The sequence below is a fragment of the Lynx rufus genome, unplaced genomic scaffold, assembly GCF_022079265.1.
Source record: "Lynx rufus isolate CCGP_SWC_20201006 ecotype Redwood Valley unplaced genomic scaffold, mLynRuf1.p SCAF_1, whole genome shotgun sequence".
NCBI classification, from domain to species: domain Eukaryota; kingdom Metazoa; phylum Chordata; class Mammalia; order Carnivora; family Felidae; genus Lynx; species Lynx rufus.
The window spans coordinates 212,655,166-212,678,276 of record NW_025814823.1 but is presented as its reverse complement, the minus strand read 5'-3'; the positions used below and the strand labels follow the sequence as shown (position 1 = coordinate 212,678,276).

Genomic DNA, 23,111 nt, shown 5'->3' with positions numbered 1-23,111 from the left:
CTGGACAAGCAATTAATTACACAAATTTAACTTCTTATGCCAGTTTATCTGGGGAGAGCAAAGACAGGCAGCTAAAAACATGTGGTTTAATAAAAACTCTGTACTGGTTCTAAGACTATTGTGTAACTTCGAGTAGGCCTATGGGGATGTCTTTGATTACTCATCCATTTTAGCAAAGAGGGCAGAGGGAGGTAGCAAGAGAGGAAGGGAGGAGAGACACTTACTTCAGCAAATGCTTAGATAAGGCTGTCCCCCTCCAGAACACCGCGGAGCCCGATCAATTACCTTGCTCCAGTTCCCCACTTTCCAGCTGGCGCAGGGACGAAGGTGGCATCTCTTGGCAGGGTCAGGCCTCTGAAGGGCAGCACAGTCGGAATCCCTCTGGGTGCTGCATTCCACGCTTCTCCAGTAGGCCCCCAGCCCACAGGTGGTGGAGCACTGTGTGGGGAGGGGGACAGAGAAGACAGAAGCTGAGGGCCACTTTCTCAGATGTATCTCACAACACTCTGAAGTCCAGTTCTCCACCTTGGATGCTCACCTAAATTCACAGAGCTTTTTAAAAAATATCATTGCTGGGGTCCCGCCCTAGACAAATTAATCTGAATTTCCCTGGGTAGGGTCTAGGCATTGGAGTAAAAAGAAATGTCCCAAGTGATTCTAATAAATAGCCAGTGATGAGAATCCCGGATTAGCAGGTGGATTAGCAAGTGGATTAGCAAGCCAACGCAAGTGGAAATTTGCTTCTCTTTAAAAATTATCCTGGCATGAATGTCTGGGGGCTGTAGGCAAACTGCCCGCCACATTTCATACCAATGCTGCCGTTCATAGGGGATGTCAGATCCATACATCTGCCTAACACCGCAATGACATTATCTCACTTCCTCTCCCAGACAAACCTGTGGTTACACTGGTATTATGACAGTGTAGAAAAAAACCCGTGAGGCTTGGAGAGCTGGCTTGACAAGGAAGTAAAGCCTGGGGCTTTCTGCCATACACTGTCTGCTAGAGCAGTTCCTCTCGAACTTTAGTGTCCACAGGCATCACCTGGGACCTTGCTAAATGCAGATTCTGAGTTACTAGGTCTGGGGTGGAGCCGGAGGATGAGAGATCATGTGAAATAGAACGGGGTCACCAGCTGAGGCCACCTCAGATTCTGCATGTCTGCCCAGCTCCCAGGTGATGCCAATGCTGTGAGTCCTCAGACCACGCTTGGGGGTTAGAAAGATGTTACAACTTAGTGCTTTTCACCACTTGCCCTATACGGGTACATACAGCCCATTCCTCACGTGATGTTTTAATTTATTTGTAATTCTTAAATACCTCAGGTATAGCAAGGGATCGCCTTGAAAACTACAGAAGCTTTCTTCTCCATAAGTTCTTTTATTCCATGTGCTTATTAATTCTTTCACACAGTTGATTTTTCTTGCATCCCTTCTCCCCTACCCACCTTCAGAAGGAGGAGCTCTCCAGACACATGTAAAACACAGCTCTGGGCTAATTAAAAAAAAACAAAAAACAAAGGATGGAGGTTCCATCTATGACATTTTTGAAGGCTTCTTTTGATGAGTTACAAATAAAAACCAGCCTTACATTTTTCTCTCGCTGCAATTTCATCTTCCACATAATTTCGTGTGTCACTTTTTGCAAGTTCTTGTGTTATACACATATATAACAACAGAGATTCTAGATGGATAACTTTACTATAGCATCATAGAAAGGAAGAGTAGAAATTAGCCTAGGCCATCATTTTTCCAGCTGGCCCATTTATGGAGGTAATCTCTCCTCCTGCTTAAAGTTCTTTAGGATGTGGTTCGTACCTAAGTTCCTAGCCCTTTCTCCTCTGTACTACATTATGTATATGCGTAATAGAGGTAATAACAGCCGAAGTGCACTGACCACTGTCATAGGCTGATTGCACTAGTGGCCCACATTGGACACACCATGCTCTCTGCAATGGGAATTTGCAGATCTTTTGTCAAGCGGTGGGATATACTTGCCCAGCTCTTGAATCAAGACTGTTCTTGTGAGTTTCTTTGGCCATTAAAATGCAGTGGATGATGTGCCACTTCTCAAGAGGACTCGCTAGTTTCAATTCTCTTTCTTGACCCCCTCTCTCTGCCATGAGAACAAAACGGGGCCAGATGCTGGAGGATGAGAGATCATGTGAAATAGAATGGGGTCACCCAGCTGAGGCCACCCCCGACCAGCTGGCCTGTAGCTGCCCCCACAGCCGATGCACGGCAAGCCAAGCAAGCTGAGGTCCGCTAAGCTCAGTCCCAATCAACAGAATCTCTCAGCTGACCCACAGACTCGACGAAACCCTGAGGTTTTGTGGTGGTTTGTCATATAGTATTATTATAGCAATAGGAAATTGCTACAACTACATAACAGGTATCTTTCCTACATTTTCTTTAACCTTCTGAGATTCAGGGTACAATTATAGTTCTGCAACTGGCTAATTGTGTGGTCTTTTGCAACTTCCTAACTCCCTAGACTGTAAAACTGGTGATAACATTAGGACCACAGAAATTTGTGCACATGGTCAGGACTCTACAAATGTTACCTATTGAATACAACACAGCTGCAAGGTCAGCATATGAGTCTCACTTTCCAGATATCTGGGGCCCAGAGATAGAAGCAACATTCAAGGCCACATAGTGTGTTGTTAATTTCATGTTATGACATAGAGAAAATATATTCGCCCCAATCCAGGAAAGGACCTAGTCAACTAAATTCCCAGGCTAATGATAACCCGGTAAATCTCAAATGATGTCTATGATTCTTTGTACTGTATTTATGTGGCAACTAAATTCATGTTGTCTCTGGGGCTCTGAATTTAGTCCTAATAGATTCAGATCCCATGAGCAGACATTTAATTCTTTTTGAACACTTTTTTTCTTTTTATTCTTTTTTTAAAAAGTTTATTTATTTTGAGAGAGAGAGAGAGAGAATGCACAGAAGGGGCAGAGGGAGAGGGAAGAGAGGGAGAGAGAAAGAGAGAGAATCCCAAGCAGGATCCGCACTATCTGTGCAGAACCCCATGTGGGGTTCGATCTCATAAACTGTGAGGTCATGACCTGAGTCAAAATCAAGAGTTAAATGCTTAACTGACTGAGTCACCCAGGCATCCCAATTTTTTTTTTTCTTGTTTTGACAGTTTCTATTGAGGCAGCAGACAACAGTGCAAAGGTAATGCTGACAGGGGCAAATGCATGGGACACAGTACAAGAGACATGGAATGCCACCAGTTGTCATTAGTACGAGTTCCAAACTTGGAATGGGCGATGAGACAAGAAAAAACCCTGGGGAGGTTGAAGGACAACTTCACTTTGTCCTGGAAACCTTCATCCTCATTACAGTTAGTGACCCTGTGGCAACCAAGGTACCAGGTCAAGGAGGAGGTTTCCGGATGCTCAGAACTGGAACTAACCAGGAGGGCTGGATCAGCATCACGTGACAACTGCTGTGAATGGCTGTGGAAAATCAGACTGTTGCTTCCATTTACACAACTGCACAGCTTACACTTAGCTGAGTGACCCAGGGGATCTGACTGGATGATGGGGCAATTCAATGAGAGGTGATTTTCTGACGAAATAGGAGCCATACCCTCGTACACTGCATAGCACCTAGGTTTTCTGTTTTGCAAACAGGTATCAGAGCAAACACTTACTGGGTGCTTCCTATGTGCCCCATACTCTTCTGAGTACCTTACACATTGTTAGTCCTTTCATCCCCTCACAATCTCTGATTCAGGCATTGACACTGCCCTCATCACACATGAAGAAACTGATGCAGGGTGAGGACATATATAGTTAGCGGCTGAGCCAAGATTCCAACCCAGAAAGTCTGGTTTCAAGTTTTATGTGCATTTATAGTGTTAAACCCATTTTTATATCAATTCCTTAATTTTTGAAATCACAATTAGAGGAACACGTTGTATACAACGGGAAGTGTGAAGAGCCCTTCCACACAGGACAGAAAAGTGGGAGGAAACGGTGAGAACAATTTTCAGTCAAACAATAAGGAACTTTAGAAATTACTTCCAATCTTAATGATCAGGAAAGACTTTATGGCAGCTCATAGCTTGGTCCTGAAGAACAGGGGAGATTCTAAAAGGAAAATGAGGAGGGGAAGGAAATTCCAGGCAGAGGGAACAGTGTAAAAAAAAGGCATTAGACTGAGAGGAGCAGGAGGCTTAGGGAAAACTGAGCAGTTTAGATCTGCTGAAGCTTAAGATGATGAAACAGAGTGAAGCCAGTGTGGTTTGAAAGCTTGGTTATGTAATGTTGTAAAGGCTGTTGGAAGTCCGAGTGGATTTATCTGATCTGATATGTAATGAAGAGACATTAAAGATTTGTGAGCGGGAGTTTGGAATGATTAGTAAATTCCTTCAGAAGACTAAGTTGGCAGTCTTAATGTCTCTTGTGATTCGTGGAATGCGTTACAGTGGCGGGGGGGGGGTTGCTGGAGGCACACAGATCAGATAGGAGGCAAGAACAGTAACTGAGGGTCCTCCTCTTTTCACTGTTGGGGCACTAACTGGCATTTTGCAGTGGACATTTCTTCTTTATAAGAGACTTCCCTGAATGTCGCAGGGCTTTTATCATCTTTGGCTCTCAATGTTGAATGCTGGTAGTAGCCCCTCCCCCATCACTGTAGCAAACACAAGCATCCCCATCTTTTCCCAGTGCTTCCCACCATTAGATTGGAAACCACTGGCCCTAAACTAACAGGAAATAAACAGGATATGATAGAAATGATAAGGTGACACTGACTTGTAAAACCGTTAAGGTTTTTATAGGGGGCTTGGGGAAGATTGGTATCAATGGGGTTTCTAAGCTGCAGTCATTGAGAGGTTGTCCTAAAAAAGCTTCAGAAATGGACAGAATAAAAAAAAAATCAGAGGATAGTGGGAAAACCAAAGTTTTCATTGTGACTCCTGATCCTCTCTGACAATTCTCTGTATTAAACATTTTGTCTCAAAAGATGTGTAAAGAGAGCAGGCACCAAACCCTATCACAAAGGGAATTTCTGCCAAATGTTGAACTCTGTTCTCCTAATATCCTTTGCAGCCCTGACAAACTGCCATCTGGACCAATTCCTTTTCTCCAGTCAAACCGCCTAGAATTAATAGCTCTCAATAGCTTCACCATGGTTGCCAATTCTTGGCAATCTATGATGTATTCAATAAGGCAGTTTATTTCTGTCAAAGTCAACTGATGACATTTGAGATAAATCAAGTGTGTCTTGATTTACTATAATCAAAATGTACCAATTGGCTTCTAGCCTCCACAGTCACCAGAGCCAGTATGTACTTTTATTTTGATTTAGTTTACAGGTAATTCACAGTTAATGCCCATTTTACAAACTGGATAGAGTGGAATTAGAAGGTACATTATCCAGCTGACAGTTGTGTCCCTCGACAAGTCACATGACTGCTACAAATTTTATTTCTCTATTTGCAAATTGGCATAATGAGACCTCACCTACTCCTCGGGACTGTCAAAAGGAGAAAATAAGAGGCTATATGTGAAAGTGGTTTGGAAACCAACATGCTTTATAAATTATATGCACTGTTGTTATATTAGCTACAAATACTTCATTTCTCTTTAGCTAGGAGAGGAGTCATGAATTGTCATAAAAATGCTGACTGATGTAAGCATGTGACCATTTTGCCACAAAGTTCTCTTTTGAGTTGTCAAATTATTTTAACAAGTTCATATACTGTGCATTCAAAATTCAAATGGGTGAAAATGATTTTGATGTTTCAAAGGATATTAATTAGTTCTAGAAATGGAAAAACAAATATCTAGCCAAATTTCTGAAGCTTGAAAACAGAGGCCAACATTCTGTCGTCGTGTTTATTTTCTTCTTCCTCCACTTTCTAATTCTTTTAATGAGTCAAAACGATTTTTTCATGCAAGCATGCAAACAGAACAAGAAGAAAAGAAAATCATCGATAACACTGAACTAGAGAATGCTTTTAAGGAATTTTATCTTCAATTTCCACTCCAATTAGGATTACCTGACAGATTTTAACTAGAATCCCAAGATCAGCTGTCTCTAACGAAATGCAAACTCTGGCCTCTTCAGCCGCCCCTCCACACCAGCTGCTGAGGTTTGTAGCTAGAGAGGGTGTTACAGGTGATCTACACCTGTAGACAAAGGTGTCTACTGTTTGTAGACAAAGAGCGGAGTCCAAAACATGGACTGAGTTCTCCACCATCACACAGCTGAATCGCCCAGCCCTCCTGACTATACACTTTATCTCACTACATTTGTCCTCCCTCCCTGGAGATTTTCTTCCCCTCAATTTAGGAGGTAGGGAGGACAGGAGGGAGGTGAGCACCTGGACCTGTTTCACGTTTCTTCCACATCGGGCTATATTTTACACAAGTCCATTTGAAATCTACACAAGAACGCAACACCCCTACTACTTCCATGGAGACACAGGCATGGGGTAAGAAATGGAACTCCTACCTCACTCCAGTTTCCAACAACCCAGTATGCAGGGCTGCTGCTCGTGGACACCTGCTTGTAATTGGAAGCATTTAGCAAAAACCCCTCAGCTATCAGACTTTTTGCATCTTCCTCAGTCAGGACTGGTCCAGAACTCTGCGTCAGATTCACGTTGCTTGGGAGTTCTGGGGGGTCATGGTTTATGGAACGTTCTGAGGGTCCTGGCTGGTGGTCTCCTCCCAGAGGGAATGGAGTGTTTGCTGGCTTTTCAGTGAACATCCCCTCAGCTCCAGGTGCACCATTTTTGAGAGTAGCAGGCCTTTGGCTGGGTAGCAGTCCTTCCATGACCGTGCTGAAGGGTGGCCACATGGACGGCCCCCTGAAATAAGGTGTTGGTGGGGGTCCAAGGGGCATTTCTGTGCTTTGCACCACTGAAGCATCATTTCCAGGTACTCTGATTTTGGTCCACGTTATGGAGTTGTTTTCATTTTTGTCCTTAGCTTGTTCAATGTCTTCCCCTGAGCCACTGTGAATCTCCATTTCTGGCTCTTTGGTCAAGGTATCATAAAATGGAGTCACCTGCCAAGTCACAGGGCTGCTGGAAGATGGCAAATCAGAACCACTCATTGTCGTGGTTAAAAAGTCTCCCTCTGAGGTAGGACCAGTGTCTGAATTGGGAACATTCTCTTCATTTGGCTGGACACTCAAAGGCCAGGAAGTGATGATGGGCTGGGAAGTACTTCCAGTGGAAATGACATAATTGGAGCCCAGTTCAGTTTGGTTTGAACTGTTCTGCCACCATTTCCCATCCAGGTCTCCTTCTTTGGGATCTGGGGTAGGACCGGGGCTGCTGATGGCCAGGGCACTTGTACTCACAGACTGGGGCACTGTGGGTGTGCTCAGTGTTTTGGGACTGGACGTGGTTGGAGGGATGGGCTTTAAGGGGTCCTGCCCAGATGTTGGTGGCTTTCTCCCACTGGAAATTGTGCCTTTGTTGGGCTTCAGAACTCTTCGGCTAGATGGGCATTGCTGGAGGCCACAAAGAGCCCGGCTATTGGGTTTCCTTGTTGCGTCACAAGGTTCATCATGGTTCTTGGCGCATGTGACACTGCGAATCCGCACTCCACCACCACAGGAAACAGAACACTGGAGAGAGAGACAGCTGTTACTTTAGTGGGATAGACACACTGGTTCTCATACTCAGGTCTGCAACAAGTGAGAACGGGCCCAATGGAAACTGCACTGTGCAGCTTAAACTTGTTTTCTTCTATCTTTACATTTGATTTCTGTGCTCCTCTAGTTTTCCATGGAAATATGTATCTCCTGGAGACCAGATGGGGCTCAGGACCAATCATTACCCTTCGCAAACTGAAAATACAAACCATGACCTAGTAAAATGGAAGTCTCCCTGGGCTTTGAACATGGGGCACTGAATTCACAAACAGTGCAATGATTTATACAAGTCACCTATTCTTTTTAAGAGATACTAATATAATCTTTCCTAGGGTTGCAGTGCTGTTAAATTAATGTAAAATGTTTACATATTTTCTGGAATCTATTAAGTTACTTATAATGAACCTTCCCCTTAATGTTTAGAAAATGCCAGGTATAACTAACATTACCTCACCCGGGCACCACAGGCTCCATTCCCACTTGCCTATGCCAGGTAGAATCAGATTAAAAGCTAGACAACTATCATACTCACACATGTACACAGATCCAGGACGTATTCTGAAATTTAAAGGTGGGTAGTTAATCAAAGGTAGAGAGAGATACCCTTTCCAAAGAGTGAGTCCTGTAGCATGGTGTTGGTGTGAGGGACCATGGCAAGTGCCCTTCTCCGATGTTCGCCCCACATTCTGTAGCTCGTGCCAAAGCACAGGCAGAGTGCCTTTGGGGGATTCCTAACAGGGTCGTCTTTCCTCAGGATTCATGGTAAAGAATATTTATTTCCTCAGTCCCAGCAGCTGCAAACCACATGTAGTTGCTACATAACACTAAATTTCTAGATGTTTTGAAAAATCTATACTTTTACCAGGCTCCATTTTTAGCCTTTTCTTTCTAATTTAAAGTCAGCTACCAAATATATGGCCCCTGAATGTGAACCATCCAGGGGTATTCACTGGCTGTTTCACATCTGTCTGTCTTATATTCCCAACCTCAAAGCAGGTTTTTTTGAGGATGGGGTTCACATAATGACTGGCAGATTTCCAAATGTTCACAGCCATTGTTTTGTGCGATGCTCGTGACAGCACTGTGAGATTTACAAGGCAGGAATTATGATTCCACCTTCCACAAGAGAGGAACCTGAGACTCAGCGACCTGCTCGAAAGGCTGCAAGTCAGTGGCAGAGTAAGAATCAGATTTATTTCGCATCCTCCAAGAAATCTAGTGCAACACACTGGACAGGTAGCCATCAACTGATTTCACTTATTGACTTGACTACAGATGCTTGATTTCTGAAAAGTTACCCAAAGGCAGTTTTTTATTCAGAACTCAACTCCAGGATAGTTCGTGGGACACAGTGATCACTTAATACACATTTTTTTTTGTTCTTTTAAAGTTTATTTATTTATTTATTCATTTATTTTTGAGGCGGGGGGAGACAGAGAGAGAGAGAGAGAGAGAGAGAGAGAGAGAGAGAATCCCAAGCAGTCTCCGCACCATCAGCACAGAGCCTGATGTGGGGCTCCAACTCATGAACCACGAGGACGTGACCTGAGCCAAACCAAGAGTCAGATGCTTTATTGACCAAGCCACCCAGGTGCCCCAATATACACTTATTAAGTGACAATTGTACCTGGAAAAAAATCAGGAATGGGAAAATTCTTCAGTGAGCTTATGCATTTTTTAGCTTAAGTTTTTTGCCTTCTCAAATCCTATTTTCAATTCCTTCTGTGTACGAAAATAATGTTGATGTATAAAACTCCCTCATTATTTTGTCACAGTCAAGCATAATCACTCACTGATGTCTGACAGTTCTGTGAAATCAGCTCCTTTGAAAAGCAGGAGACACTTATAAGCACTGGAGACAGTGCAGCCCACAGTGTGTTCAACTGCAGGTTGGGGGTTATCTCACTTTGGAGACTGCAAAGGGCAGGCTGCAGGTAGTTCTTTTCCTAGTTTGCTGTAATGTTTCTGCCTTCTCGTGTGCAAAAATATTTTATGCTCCGTCCAGTTCATCCTCCTGACTTGCTCTCTGCTTGTTACGTTCTAATCCGAACCCCCTGAGTTTTCAAATCTCCTCTTTGGAAAAATTATCAGTCCAATCAAATACCCTTCATGTATATCTGAACGCATTTGTGCACCGGCTGCCTCAGGCAGGCTAGGTTCTGGGAGCTGAGTCACAAAAGGGGCCCTGGCTAAGGCCACCTGCCCTCAAGCAGCAGGTGTCTCTCCCTTTGGGTATTTCTTTCCAAGAAATGTCAGAGTAGACATTTCTCTTCTTTCTCTTCATTCCATTTTTTGTTTGTTTTGACTTGAAATGCTTATAATGTCCACAGGGGAGTTAGACTTTACGACTTTATAAGCATTAAAAAAATCCAAAAGTATATAGATATGTGCCCTCCACCCCTACTTGACCTATGAAGCAAAAGAGCTCATAAAACCTGTAAGAAGCAATGTGAACTCCCCAATCTGCCATTATTAATTAACCCCACACATGACAGAGCAACTAAACCTTACCTTTCTCCTCTGGAAATCGAGAGAAATTAATACTCACCTTTCAAGGGGGCTGTGAGGATTACATGAGACAACAGTCTTAACACAGTGCACAATATATAGAAGACAATTGGCAATTAGAAGCTATTTTTATCACTGTTATAATAATGATGCTGAAAATAATAATAGTGATAACAGCAAAGGGCTTGGGGGTCTCTGATTTCTACTATCCTTCTGGAGCACAGGGACACACACCTGTCTGTGGAAAGTATGAGGAGAGCAGCTGTCTGGGTGAAGTCGTTGTAGGCACATGCCTAGAAGATACTGTGGATACCCATACATCCCACTGGTTTATTGCTGGATTTTTTAAGACTGAGATCCCCTAGGGCTAACAGATGTGTATAATATATATGTATATATAAAATATATGTATATGTATATACATATATACACACATATAGAGAGAATTACAAATTACAAGTATTAAGCAACCTTTTTTACTGAGCAAATTTGCTCAACCTAAAAGAATAAAACAGGGCTAAATAATAGCTATCTAACTAGCTGTTTAGTTAACATACGTTAGATTTTCAGCTGTTATTATAAAAAAAATTTTTTTAACATTTATTAATTTACTTTGAGAGAGAAAGAGAGAGCAAGCATGTGTGCAGGGGAGAGCCAGAGAGAGAATCCCAAGCAGGCTCTGTGTGGGACTCAGACTCGCGAATGTGAGATCACGACCTGAGCTGAAATCAAAAGTTGGACACTTAACCGACTGAGCCACCCAGGCACTTCAGATTTTGAGCTTTTAAAAGTGAAGAGTATTCTAGAACAGAAATTCCAAAGTGGCAGCATAAAGACTAAATTTGGCCCACACACATTATTTCTTTGGCCTCCTCAATCTTAAAACAAACAAGCAAACAGACAAAATACAAAAACTGAATTAGTAGCCAACATTTAAAAATCAGTAGATTTCATGGGGCGCCTGGGTGGCTCAGTCAGTTAAGCCTCCGACTTTGGCTCAGGTCATGATCTCACAGTTTGTGGGTTCGAGTCCCGCGTCGGGCTCTATGCTGACAGCTCAGAGCCTGGAGCCAGCTTCATATTCTGTGTCTCCTTCTCTCTCTGCCCCTCCCCTACTCACGCTCTGCCTCTCCCACCCCTCTCTCCCTCTCTCTCAAAAAAAAATAAGCAGATAAAAAAAATTTTTTAATTAGCAGATTTCACATTAAAATTACAGATTTTTAGCTTCTCTCAAAAAAGCGGATGATCTGCAACTATTGGCCTCATTCCCAAATGGCAACTCAAAACTTCATGAATGGAGACCTGGGTCTGGGAGGAGTTTATATGTTTTCCAGCACACCTACCCTTTCCTCCCCATCTGCTTTCCTTACCCAGTAGACACGGAAGCTTCCAAGTAACGGATGGATGCCACTCTTTAGCCCTGGGGCGTATTGTGCCCAGCAGGACAGTGTTAACTCTCTGCCAAGTATATTGGGGCTAAAAACAAAGTTGCCTTTTTCTCCTCCTCAGACCAGAACAAGCAGCACTGTTTTGTGTTCAGCCCCATGCTTCTTCCGGTACATCTTGTAACTGTGTTTATCTCCTTAGGAGCTGTCAAGCCCTTTGGATGAGATAAATACAGGACACAATGCCACACTTAGAGCTCATCTCAACCGGTAGTTTGGGAACTCTCAAAACCAGTATCTGCTATGGTTATTTTATGCCCTTACCTTGCAATTTTGAACTCCGTACCGGGCAAGCAGCTTGTCAATCTGTTAATGTCCTCCCTGGGTGTCAATCTTGCTCTTACTTGCCATTACTTCAAGATTAAGGCCTCTGGGGAGCCCACTGAGAACAAGGTCTGCTGCTAAATGAGTCAAGCCACCCACCTGAGTGGCACTGTGGAGGAGGGGAGCTCACAAATGGCTCAGAATTATAGTGCTGAGAGTTTATTCAAAAACACAGTTGGGGCTTATCACAGAGTTAGGGCTAAAGGGCTGAGTAGAGAAACAGCTAATGCTTTGCCATAAAAACATTAATTGTATAGTCTCAGGAATTTATAAATGAATGGTTGGATCTCATGCTAAAACCAGCTTTGAAAGTAAGCTGAAACACTTAGGTAGCTGTTATGGGTTGAACTGTGTCCCCTCAAAAAGATATACTGGAGTCCTAACCCCTGCCTAACCCCTCCCGCTCCACCACAGAGAGCTTATTTGGAGGTGGGGCCTTTGCAGAGGCAGTCAAGTACAAATGAGGACACAAGGTGGGTCCTAATCCAGTATGACCACTGTCCTTATAAAAAGGGAAATTCTGATGTAGAGACACATACATCAGGACCACGCCATTGAAAGCAGAGATCAGGGTGTTAACATCTATAAGGAAACCAGAGGCCACCAGAAGCTAGAAGGCATGGAACAGAGTCTCCCTCACAGCCCTTAGAGGGAACCAACACTGCCAAGACCTTGGACTTCTGGCCTCCAGAGCTGTGAGACAATAAATGTTGTTAAACAACCAAGTTTAACATGTCATGGCAGACATGAAAAGAAAGAAATATGAGATGAAATATGAAAAGAAATATGAGACGTGATGAAGAGAATGAACATGGTCCCGAACTAGTTTTCCGTGAGCAGTTATGTCAAACAAGGATTCCTGTATGTGTCCTCCAGGAAACCTGGCAAAGCACAGGCCGCTGACATCTGAGAAGAACTGAGATGTTGGCATGAACAGACATCCTGGGCCAAAAGAGAAGGTGGTCGAGCCCCCGTAGAAGCACCTTGGACCTTAACTCGACTGGGGACTACCACAGGTAAGTGCCTCAGAAGCGTCTCCTAGCTTCCCTGTTCCGTCTTCCTTCAGTCTGAGGGCATTTTTTTTTAATTTTTTTTTTAATGTTTATTTATTTTTGAGACAGAGAGAGACAGAGCATGAACGGGGGAGGGTCAGAGAGAGAGGGAGACACAGAATCTGAAACAGGCTCCAGGCTCCGAGCTGTCAGCACAGAGCCCGACGCGGGGCTCGAACTCATGGACCGCGAGATCATGACCTGAGCCGAAGTCGGATGCCTAACCGACTGAGCCACCCAGGTGCCTCTAATTTTAGCATTCTTGATAGATATGTAGTGATATCTCCTTGTAGTGCTATCTCATTAAGTTTCATCTCCCCAACAGGTAACGTTGGACATCTTTTCATGTGCTTTTTTGATATCCGTATGTCTTCATCAGTGAAATGTTTGTTTCTGTCTTTTGCTCATTAAAAAAAAAAAATTAATGTTTTTGACAGAGAAACAGAGCACAAGTTGGGGGAGGGGCAGAGGGAGAAGAGATACAGAATCTGAAGCAGGCTCCAGGCTCCAAGCTGTCAGCACAGAGCCCGACGCGGGGCTCGAACTCATGGACCGCAAGATCATGACCTGAGCCGAAGTCTGATGCTTAACCGACTGAGCCACCCAGGCGCCCCTGAGGGCATTTCTGTGAGTCTTCACACAAGAGTGTTCTTGGCTTCCTGCTCAGCAGGAGACCTGCTGCCAGTGTGTGCTGCAGGGTCTTCTGTCTCAAGAGCCAGGAGACCTGGTTTGTGAAAATCGCCATTTCGTCTACCTGGTCACTCGGACACGCCAACACCCACAAGAGCAGCTTTGACTTAACAGATCCTCAGTCAGCTGGTTAATTGATGGTTGTGTTCATTTGTTTGTGTGCTTTTTGTCAGGCACAGAAAGGGCGTGTCTGCTTTTGGAGGCTCTGCACCACACCCCATCAAATATATTAAAGGAACATCTCTAATCTCAAGGGAAATACAATCTTTTTCTCTAAAAACCCTCTGACAGGGGCGCCTGGGTGGCTCAGTCGGTTAAGTATCCAACTCTTGGTTTCAGCTCAGGTCATGATTTCACAGCTTCGTGATTTGAAGAGAGTCATGGGATTCTCTCCCTCTCCCTATGTCCCTCCCCCACTCTCACTGTCTTTGTCTCTTTCAAAATAAATAAATAACCTTAAAAAATAAAAATAAAAACCATCTGAAAGGCTTTTTATTCTTTTGCTCTGAAAGTATTTGGGGAGGGCAACTCATTTAATTTAAGAGTGCCCTGATTTCTCAGCAATCATTATGCATAGTTTGTGATTCCAGCAAAGTGACAAGAGCTGATCTAGAAATTGTTTCCAAACATAATACATTTTTTATGAACACCGTCATACTGTTATATTTTGCAGACGTTTGAGATGCATATGGCAGAGTGTTCACAGTACAAGTTCTGCTGCCTTCATTCAAGTTCTGGTTGCCTTGCTTATAGGCTGTGTGACCTTGGAGAAGTCTCTATGTCTCTATGTCTGTTTCTTCACCTGTACGATGGAGCTAATAAGGCTGTTACGAGGTATTGTGTTAATACCTATAAAAGTGTTTAATACATATGCTAAAAGCCCAACAAGTATCTGTCATTAATATGTAATTAAATATTGATTTCTGATTTTGCACTGTCCTTTGTTTTTATGGAAAGCATACAATAACCTTTTCTTTCAGGTCTCAAACATTTTTGTAGACCCTGACCCAAGCCCTCTGCTTACAGTGTTCCATGCATAAAATGGCCCTGAGCTTGGGGCGTGGGTTTAGAGGAAAAGGCAGGGGGGTACAGATTGTCAGGGAATCTGGGTGCCACGGACTGACCATGGCTTTCAAAATCAGACTAGAATAGAAGACAGACACTTGTGTTCTTGCTTGAGAATGAAGTTACCATTTAGCGAACACTTACTATTGGTCAGGCACCATGCAAAGGGCTTCCATGGATTATCTTCAAGCCTTAAATTAACCCTCTCTTTATAAATGAGAAAAGGCTGAGGGTGCTCTAACACTAGCTCAGGGCCATATAATTAGGGATCACCAAGGGCTTGAAAACCTAGGAAAATTAGTATCCCACTAAACTGCCAGGAGTAACGGGGGGAATTAATGAACAACATCAACCTCATGAAGTTATCTTAAGTGTTAAATGAGATAGACTCGATAGTGTGAAAAGCACTTAACAAATGATAGATGACCTTATTATTTCCATCTGTTTACTCTGCTAAGAAATGCCTATTATGTTACAGGCACTGTTCTAGTAAGAAGTTTGGAACTATTAACTCATTTAATCCCCATAACTTCCCTTGAGTCTAAGTACCGCTGTTATCCCCATTTCATGGATGGAGAAAACACACTACAGAAAACTAAAGGTAATCACACAGAGATTCAAGTCACACATCTAGTTAGTAGCAGAGCCAGGATTGGAGCCCAAGGCCCCAAGCTCTAGAGACTGTGCATGCCCTTCACCACTAGACTGGCTTTCTCTCACAAGGCCTGTCACTGAAGTGATAGACCTAATAAAAATGGGGGCCACAGAAACTCTGATGCTTTACGACAAACCAAGACCCCTTTCTTTACCCTGCATGCCCAGAAAATAGGTTGGGTAAAAACAGAATAAGATTCTTGGTGAAATCTGAGATCAGGGTAGGAGTCAGTGTTCAGGGCATGAGCTTAGAGAGGGAGGGGCTGGTCATAGGGGCGGAATGCTCCCCTCCCCTTCCCCTTGCCAGCTGTCGCTAGGTCCTCCTTCTGATCCCTGCTGGGTCAGGGATGAGTGTGCTGGGACACAGCTGAGCCCACCCTCTCTCATTGCTTGGGTTGGCAGAAGTGCCTTGACAGGGAAGGGAAGTCAGCCCAGGGAGGACGACCCTGCTCCTGCAGAGTCCAGGAGCTTCACAGTTCTTAGATCTTTGGCCCAGTTACCTCCTAGCTTCCAACTCATACAGGGTGACCCAAACAGCCCAGTTCAGACCAAATGAACTGTGCTGGAGCACTGCCCTGCATCAATTTATGTCCGTCTCAAGACAAGATCCAGACCATAAATACTACAGTAGCAAGAAGACAGCACTGTATCATTTCTCTTATAAATGTATCTGGGCTTAGTTAGAACATCAAAGACAAAGACATTTCATCGTATTCTGGCAAAGCTCATTACAGGGCTGAAGTGTGCAGGCATTAGTAAGAGAGCCGAGGGAAGAAAAGAAGACCCACTGGATGGATATTTTGATGCTGATTTAGCTAAAAGCACCTCTCATGACAACATCCCCTAACTGGAAGGCAGGGTCTCAGCCTTTCTGCTCAACTCTATCAAGAGGAAGCTAGAGACTGAACTCTGTGTCTGCTGGCAATACACTATGCAATGGCCTGTATTTGCAACAACAGACATGAGTACTTGTCACGTCGTGCCAACTTTTTGGTCCCCTGTTCCCCAGCTAAGGCACATCATTTTGTTCCCCACAAATAGGAGCATAATATGAAGAACTCCTCAGCCAAATATATAATTGTAGTCCTTTAAAACAAGCATGAAGGATCTGGCAATTAGTAAATTCTACATGACAGGAAATATTGACTGCTTCAGATGATGCAGCCAAAACATTCCTGGTAAACAGATTTAATGGGCCAGTCACAATACCTCGTTCAGCCTTATTTGGACAACACTGTAATTTACAGCAATCCAGGCTGGCTGTGGACTAATGCTGATATGTGCACACATTAATAGTACTCTATTAGTTTGCAGGTACGTTTTCTTTGCATGGATCTCTTCATATTCCTTTCTTCTTTTCTTTCTTTCTTCTTTTTTTTCTTTTTTGGGCCCTATCTCTCCCATTTGGTAGGAAGTTCTTACAACATAGGGACTGCACTCGCCATTTTCCTTTTGTTTTCACTTCAATGCCCAAGACAGTATTCTGCACAGAATTAGAAGCTAAATAAACCTGAACTGTGACCATGAGGTAATGAAATAAAGTTCTGGAACTAAGGTTATCAGAGTGGCTCTATTCAAATGATTGTTTTTTGCTTTCAAAGGGTCAGCTTCAGAGATGGAACCTTTGCTTATACAAATTTTCAAATTCTTCTTTAGATACTATTTCATAGTACCTTTATGAGTACAGATAGTACTTGCTGCATTCTCCAAAATCCAGTATTTTTCGTTTCTCTGAAGGTGAGTCCTAAGAGGAGTTCCTATGATATTCTGGTCAACAGTAGCATTATTGTGGAAAGCATGGGCCTTCTAAGGAAACTCATCTGTCCTTAAAGTCTGGACTGTTGGTTTAAAAAATCATATATTTTTTGTCATTCCTTAGATCATTGAACGGAAACATGTATAGGGAAGCAGAGCAAGGCCCCTGGAGACTCCAGGACCCTTGGAGAACAAAAAGTCTCTACTTCGACGACAGACTGTAGGAGCATGAGTTGTGACACTACCAGGTTCCAGGTGACCTAAAGGCAAATGAAGCTTGGGAGTTCTTCTTAACCTTCTAGCCCACTGATTTCTAACTGCACTCAGAGAATTAGATCAGATTAATTTGGGGAAATGAAACAACACTTATTTGAATTTATATGGCTAATAACAGTAGATGTGCCAACTCTTGGTCAGGTCTGGCCTTGACCGATGCTGAATAGACGGATGATGTGAGGGGCTTTTTCAAGTGTCAAGTATACTGCCTATCATCCTACCATTTGAGTAGCACATCTCCGGTTTTAGTTAACTACAATAGTTCCAGTGAAACATAAATGTAAGCGTTTAACAAACCAGCTCTTGGGGTGGGTGGGAGAGCCCTGATTTGCTACCAGTGGTTTGACGACAGGAGAATAGCAAAAATCCTGATAATGTACAAATTAGCTGTTGCGAGAGGCACCTGGGTGGCTCAGTCGGTTAAGTGTCCGACTTCGGCTCAGGTCATGATCTCGCAGTTTGTGAGTTCGAGCCCCGCGTCGGGCTCTGTGCTGACAGCTCAGAGCCTGGAGCCTGCTTCGGATTCTGTGTCTCCCTCTCTCTCTCTGCCCCTCCGCAGCTCATGCTCTGTCTCTCTGTCTCTCAAAAATGAATAGACTTAAAAAAATTAAAAAATAATTAGCTGTTGTGAGCCTGTGTAAGTGGGATTCAGCTCATCCCTGACTGGTATCTGATCATTGGATAAGTGAGAAGACCCAGTAAGAATGAAAAATAAGCAAGATAGGATACGAGGCAGTGGGAAATGCAGGAAACAGGCCAGAGGTGATAGACACTGGCGACTCTGCAATTTTCTCTAGGGTCACTTTAGATTGGTTAATGGGTGGGGAATGGATGAAGCTTACCTCACTCCAGTTGCCTACTGTCCAGTCTGATGGACACAAGATGTCTCTGTTGCAGGAAATGAGGGTCTTGGGCTTCAGCAGGTGCTGGCAGTCTTTAGCTGGAAGAGCCTGCTCATCAGAGCCCATGGTCTGGACGCACAGCACCGTTCGCTTCTTCTCTCCGTGGGGCCCACATGTTGCTGAGCATGCTTCCCACTCCCCGGCCCACCACCTGCAGACACACACAGACATGTGAGAGAAGATCACCAAAAGTATACGTGTACAGCCAGCCACTGGAAACAGAAACCATGTGCAGAAGCACAGGTTACAGAGCTGGGTGGTCCTCACTGATACTCCAGCCTCCTAGAGTAGGCAGGGCCATGGCTGGCTTGTGCAACCACGCCTCAAGTCCAGTCGAGCATACAGCATAAGTAGATGCTAAATAAGAATGTCTCTGAATGAAAAACAATATGCCCTCTCTCTTTTCAGTCAAGAAAACTGAGGTCTAGGGGCACCTGGGTCACTCAGTGGGTTAAGCGTCTGACATTGGCTGAGGTCATGATCTCATGGTTCGTGAGTTCAAGCCCTGCATCAGGTTCTGTGCTGACAGCTCAGAGCCTGGAGCCTACTTCGGATTCTGTGTCTCCTTTTCTCTCTGCCCCTCTTCCACTTGCCCTCTGTCTCTCTCTCTCTCTTAAAAATAAATAAACATTAAAGAAAAATAAAACTAAGGTCTAGTTTCCTATTGTACAACTTCAAGCAAGTTTGAGCCTTACTTTCCTCATCTATGAAAGGAGTATAACAATACTGACTTTATACGAGTGTTGTAGATTAAACAAAATATCAATTTATATATAGTGTATAGTACACAGCCTAACACATAAGAACTCGATTATTTGTTGTTATTTTAAGTTTATTTATTTTGAGAGAGAGAGAGAGAGAGAGAGAGAGAGAGAGAGAAGGAGAGGGGCAGAAAGAGAGGGGCAGAAAGCAGGCTCTGTGCTGTGGGATGTGAGGCTCTATCCCATGAACTGTGAGATCATGACCTGAGTCGAAATCAAGAGCTGGACACTCAACTAGTGAGTAAAAGAATCCAATAGAATCTAGGTTCCCTGGTTCCTAATTGAATATTTTTCTACTCTAATGTGAAGCAGGTACTGAAACAATTACTAATTTTCAATTATTTAGGAGATGATCAATTGGGGGCATTGCCTTCCTCTTTCCTATCTCCTGCAGTCTACCTACTACTAGTTTCACTGGTCCCTTTGATCAGAAAGCAGTAGAAAAAGAAGAAACTTAAGATAATGTCTTATTTGTTAGCTATTCTTGACCACTTTAAGAACTAAAAGTGTTTGCTAATGAATACTCTGGATTCTCCGTGGAAAACAAGGATGTGAGCTCTTTCTCTACCTCTTATCATGGATGATTTATTCAAGATTCTAGGAGGTAGAACCCATGGAAACACAGAAAGAGCTTTTTAAGAAAAAGTTATTTATTTATTTATTTATTTATTTATTTATTTATTTATGTTTTGACAGAGAGAGAGACCACAAGCGGGGAGGGCCAGAGAGACAGGGAGAGGGAGAATCCCAAGCAGGCTCCCCACTGTCAGCACAGAGCCCCATTTGGGGCTCAAACTCACAAACTGTGAGATCATCACCAGAGCCACAATCAAGAGTCGGATGCCTGACTGACTGAGCCAGCCAGGCGCTCCTATAAATAGCTTTTGAAAGTGGTAGGAAACTCTCTTTTTTTCCCCTTCTCCATCATTGTGTAACTCTTCCAGGCCCAGGGCTCAGGAGCCAGTGTCAAGTTGTTTTCTGTTGTCCATTTCACTTTTTGGATGTCTGCCATAATGTCACCTTCCTAGGAGATGTATAATAGAATACTGTTTTTATATTTATAGGCAATCTGTGACAGAAGGCTGTTGAGATGTTCTGAGGGATTGGTCAGAAGAAAAATGTAATGCAAAAAACTCAGCAAGACAAAAGCCCAACCCATTTATTTACCCCGAAAAGACAACCTCTGTGGTTTAGTCAGCACAGAGTTAACAACAGCCTAACCCGATTTGGTCTGTTTTTGCCAGTGATCTTTATCCTACCAGAACGCTGCTGGCATTTCCCACACAACTGGAGAACCGATTATGCACTGTCTCCTACTGTTCTTTAGTCCCCCTACATGAGTCACTCTACTGTCCCGGTTACAACATAAAAGTCCTATGGACTGGGGCTTTAATAGCGATTCTCACTGTAACAACACAGTGGAAGCCTTTTTTTTTTTATTTTTCAATATATGAAATTTATTGTCAAATTGGTTTCTATACAACACCCAGTGCTCATCCCAAAAGGTGCCCTCCTCAATACGCATCACCCACCCTCCCCTCCCTCCCACCCCCCATCAACCTTCAGTTTGTTCTCAGTTTTTAAGAGTCTCTTATGCTTTGGCTCTCTCCCACTCTAACCTCTTTTTTTTTTTTTCCTTCCCCTCCCCCATGGGTTTCTGTTAAGTTTCTCAGGATCCACATAAGAGTGAAAACATATGGTATCTGTCTTTCTCTGTATGGCTTATTTCACTTAGCATCACACTCTCCAGTTCCATCCACGTTGCTACAAAGGGCCAGATTTCGTTCTTTCTCATTGCCACTTAGTACTCCATTGTGTATATAAACCACAATTTCTTTATCCAGTCATCAGTTGATGGACATTTAGGCTCTTTCCACAATTTGGCTATTGTTGAGAGTGCTGCTATAAACATTGGGGTACAAGTGCCCCTATGCATCAGTACTCCTGTATCCCTTGGGTAAATTCCTAGCAGTGCTATTGCTGGGTAATAGGGTAGGTCTATTTTTAATTTTCTGAGGAACCTGCACACTGTTTTCCAGAGTGTAAAAACCGAAAGACGCTACCAAATGACAATGATTTAAAAAGACTTGTTAAATTCCTTATGCTTCCCTCTTAACAATAATCTTCAAATTGTTTGGAGGCAATTGCAGGAAATTCTGTTTCCTATATGACAGCACAAGTTGGGGGATAGAACGGGCTGTCTTGCTCCCTTGAAGTGCTCTGATGTGGACTGGCAGAGTGGAGCCCTGGAACTGATCACCAGCTCACTGAGAAAACCTGGGCCCCGGAAGATGCTGCACAGTGGCTGTCTGGCACCAGCTCCTGCCTGCGGCCACGGCATCTCCTTTCTAACTACCGGGGCTTCATTGCTGATGGTAGGAGAGGGGGCTGTGGAATTGGTCCATTTCAAAATTTCTCTCCAAATCAACAAGCTGCATCCGTGCACTCAGCTTAAGAAGCCTTCCGGGGGAACCAGGTATCATTTACCTTGTTCTAGCAATGCTGCTTTTAGAACTAAGAGATGAAGAGATGTCAACTACAAAGCCCCAAGCAAGGCAAGAATCACAGGGACAGTGGCCAGGAGGCGGGACTATGGGCAAGGGGTCCAGATGCCTGGCTGCTGGTCTCGCCCTGACAAAGGCTTGCCTTGCCAATGAATATGCATCTCATAGAGCCTGCCTGGCTGCAAGCTTCCTCAGGAAGTGACAGATTTGTGCCATTCCAAAAACTCCTTTGCCACACATTCCAAGAAGCCCCAATCACAGGGTTTTCCAAGCTTTGGAGCGTCTATAACTCGGTTGGGGCATCTCTGCTCTTCTGCTTGCGTCACCTGCATTAGTTTCCCATAGCTGCTGTGACAAATTACCACGAACTTGGTGGCTCAAAACAACAAAAACCTGTTTGTTTGTTTGTTTTTTACTTTTTAAAAAATTTTACTTATTTTACCTTATTTTTAGTTTTTTTTTAATGTTTTTATTTATTTTTGAGAGAGAGAGCATGAGTGGGAGAGAGGCAGAGAGGGAGACAGAGGATCCGAAGCAGGCTCCAGGCTCCAGGCTGACAGCAGAGAGCCCGATGTGGGGCTGGAACTCATGAACTGTGTGTGAGATCATGACCTGAGCTGAAGTCGGATGCTCAAACAACTGAGCCACCCAGGCACCCCAAAAAACCTGGTTTCTAATAGTTCTAGAAGCCAAATCTGGTCTCTTGTAGTTATAAAATCAGTGTTACTGGGATGAAATGAAGGCATTAGCAGCACCATGCTCCCTCCAGAGGCTCTATGGAAGAGCAGTTCTTTGCCTCTTTGGGTTTGTGGTGGCTGCTGGCATTGCCTGGCTTGTGGACCATCCCTCCAGTCTTTAAGGTTACTGTCTCCAAATCTGTCCCTGTTCCATCTTCATATCACCTTCTGTGTGTGTGTGTGTGTGTGTGTGTATGTGTGTGTGTGTGTGTGTGTGTGTGTGTGTGTGTGAAATTCCCCTCTGCCTCTCTCCTATAAGGACACTTGTAATGACATTTAGGGTCCAAATGGATAACTGATGATAGTATCCCCATTTCAAGCCCCTTCACTTAATAATGTCTGCAAAGACCCTTGCTCCAAATGAGGTAACATTTGCAGGCTCCAGGGATCAGGATGTCCTTTCAGCCTATCACAAGACCGCACTAAGGGTCAGCTTCAAGCTCACAGAGCTCAGCTTGTATCACATAAGAATTCCTTTATCAAGGCCCCTTCTCCATGTCCATGGGCTGAAGGGTCAGCTCATCTCCTCCTCAAGAGTCCTTCAGCCTCCCGACTCTTGCCCCAACATCCTTCTCCCTCTAGCACTGGTAGCATCTTGTTGTAAAGTTATCTCCAACTAGAAATTCTGAGAGTTGAAGTGTAGAGGTGGGTAAGGTAACCACCTTTATGGAAAGCAAATTCTGAAAAGAGTGAGGCCAAGTCTTTAGCTACAGGTAAATAAGATGTCCGGAACAGAGGGGCGCCTGGTGGCTCAGTCAGTTAAGTGTCCGACTTTGGCTCAGGTCATGAGCTTGCAGTTCATGAGT

General features: G+C 43.8%; 1 protein-coding gene across 2 annotated transcripts in view; it reads right to left on the bottom strand.

Moving 5' to 3' along the window:
* ADAMTS12 (ADAM metallopeptidase with thrombospondin type 1 motif 12) overlaps positions 1 to 23,111 on the bottom strand; it is a 325,780-nt gene that overhangs the window by 29,993 nt on the left and 272,676 nt on the right. For both annotated transcript variants that reach the window (XM_047074156.1, XM_047074167.1), the window contains 3 exons: positions 18,244 to 18,454; positions 6,481 to 7,605; positions 286 to 438 (listed from right to left, as the gene is read on the bottom strand). In XM_047074156.1, the coding sequence (XP_046930112.1) occupies positions 286 to 438; positions 6,481 to 7,605; positions 18,244 to 18,454 (1,489 nt within the window). The remainder of the gene's footprint in view (positions 1 to 285; positions 439 to 6,480; positions 7,606 to 18,243; positions 18,455 to 23,111) is intronic.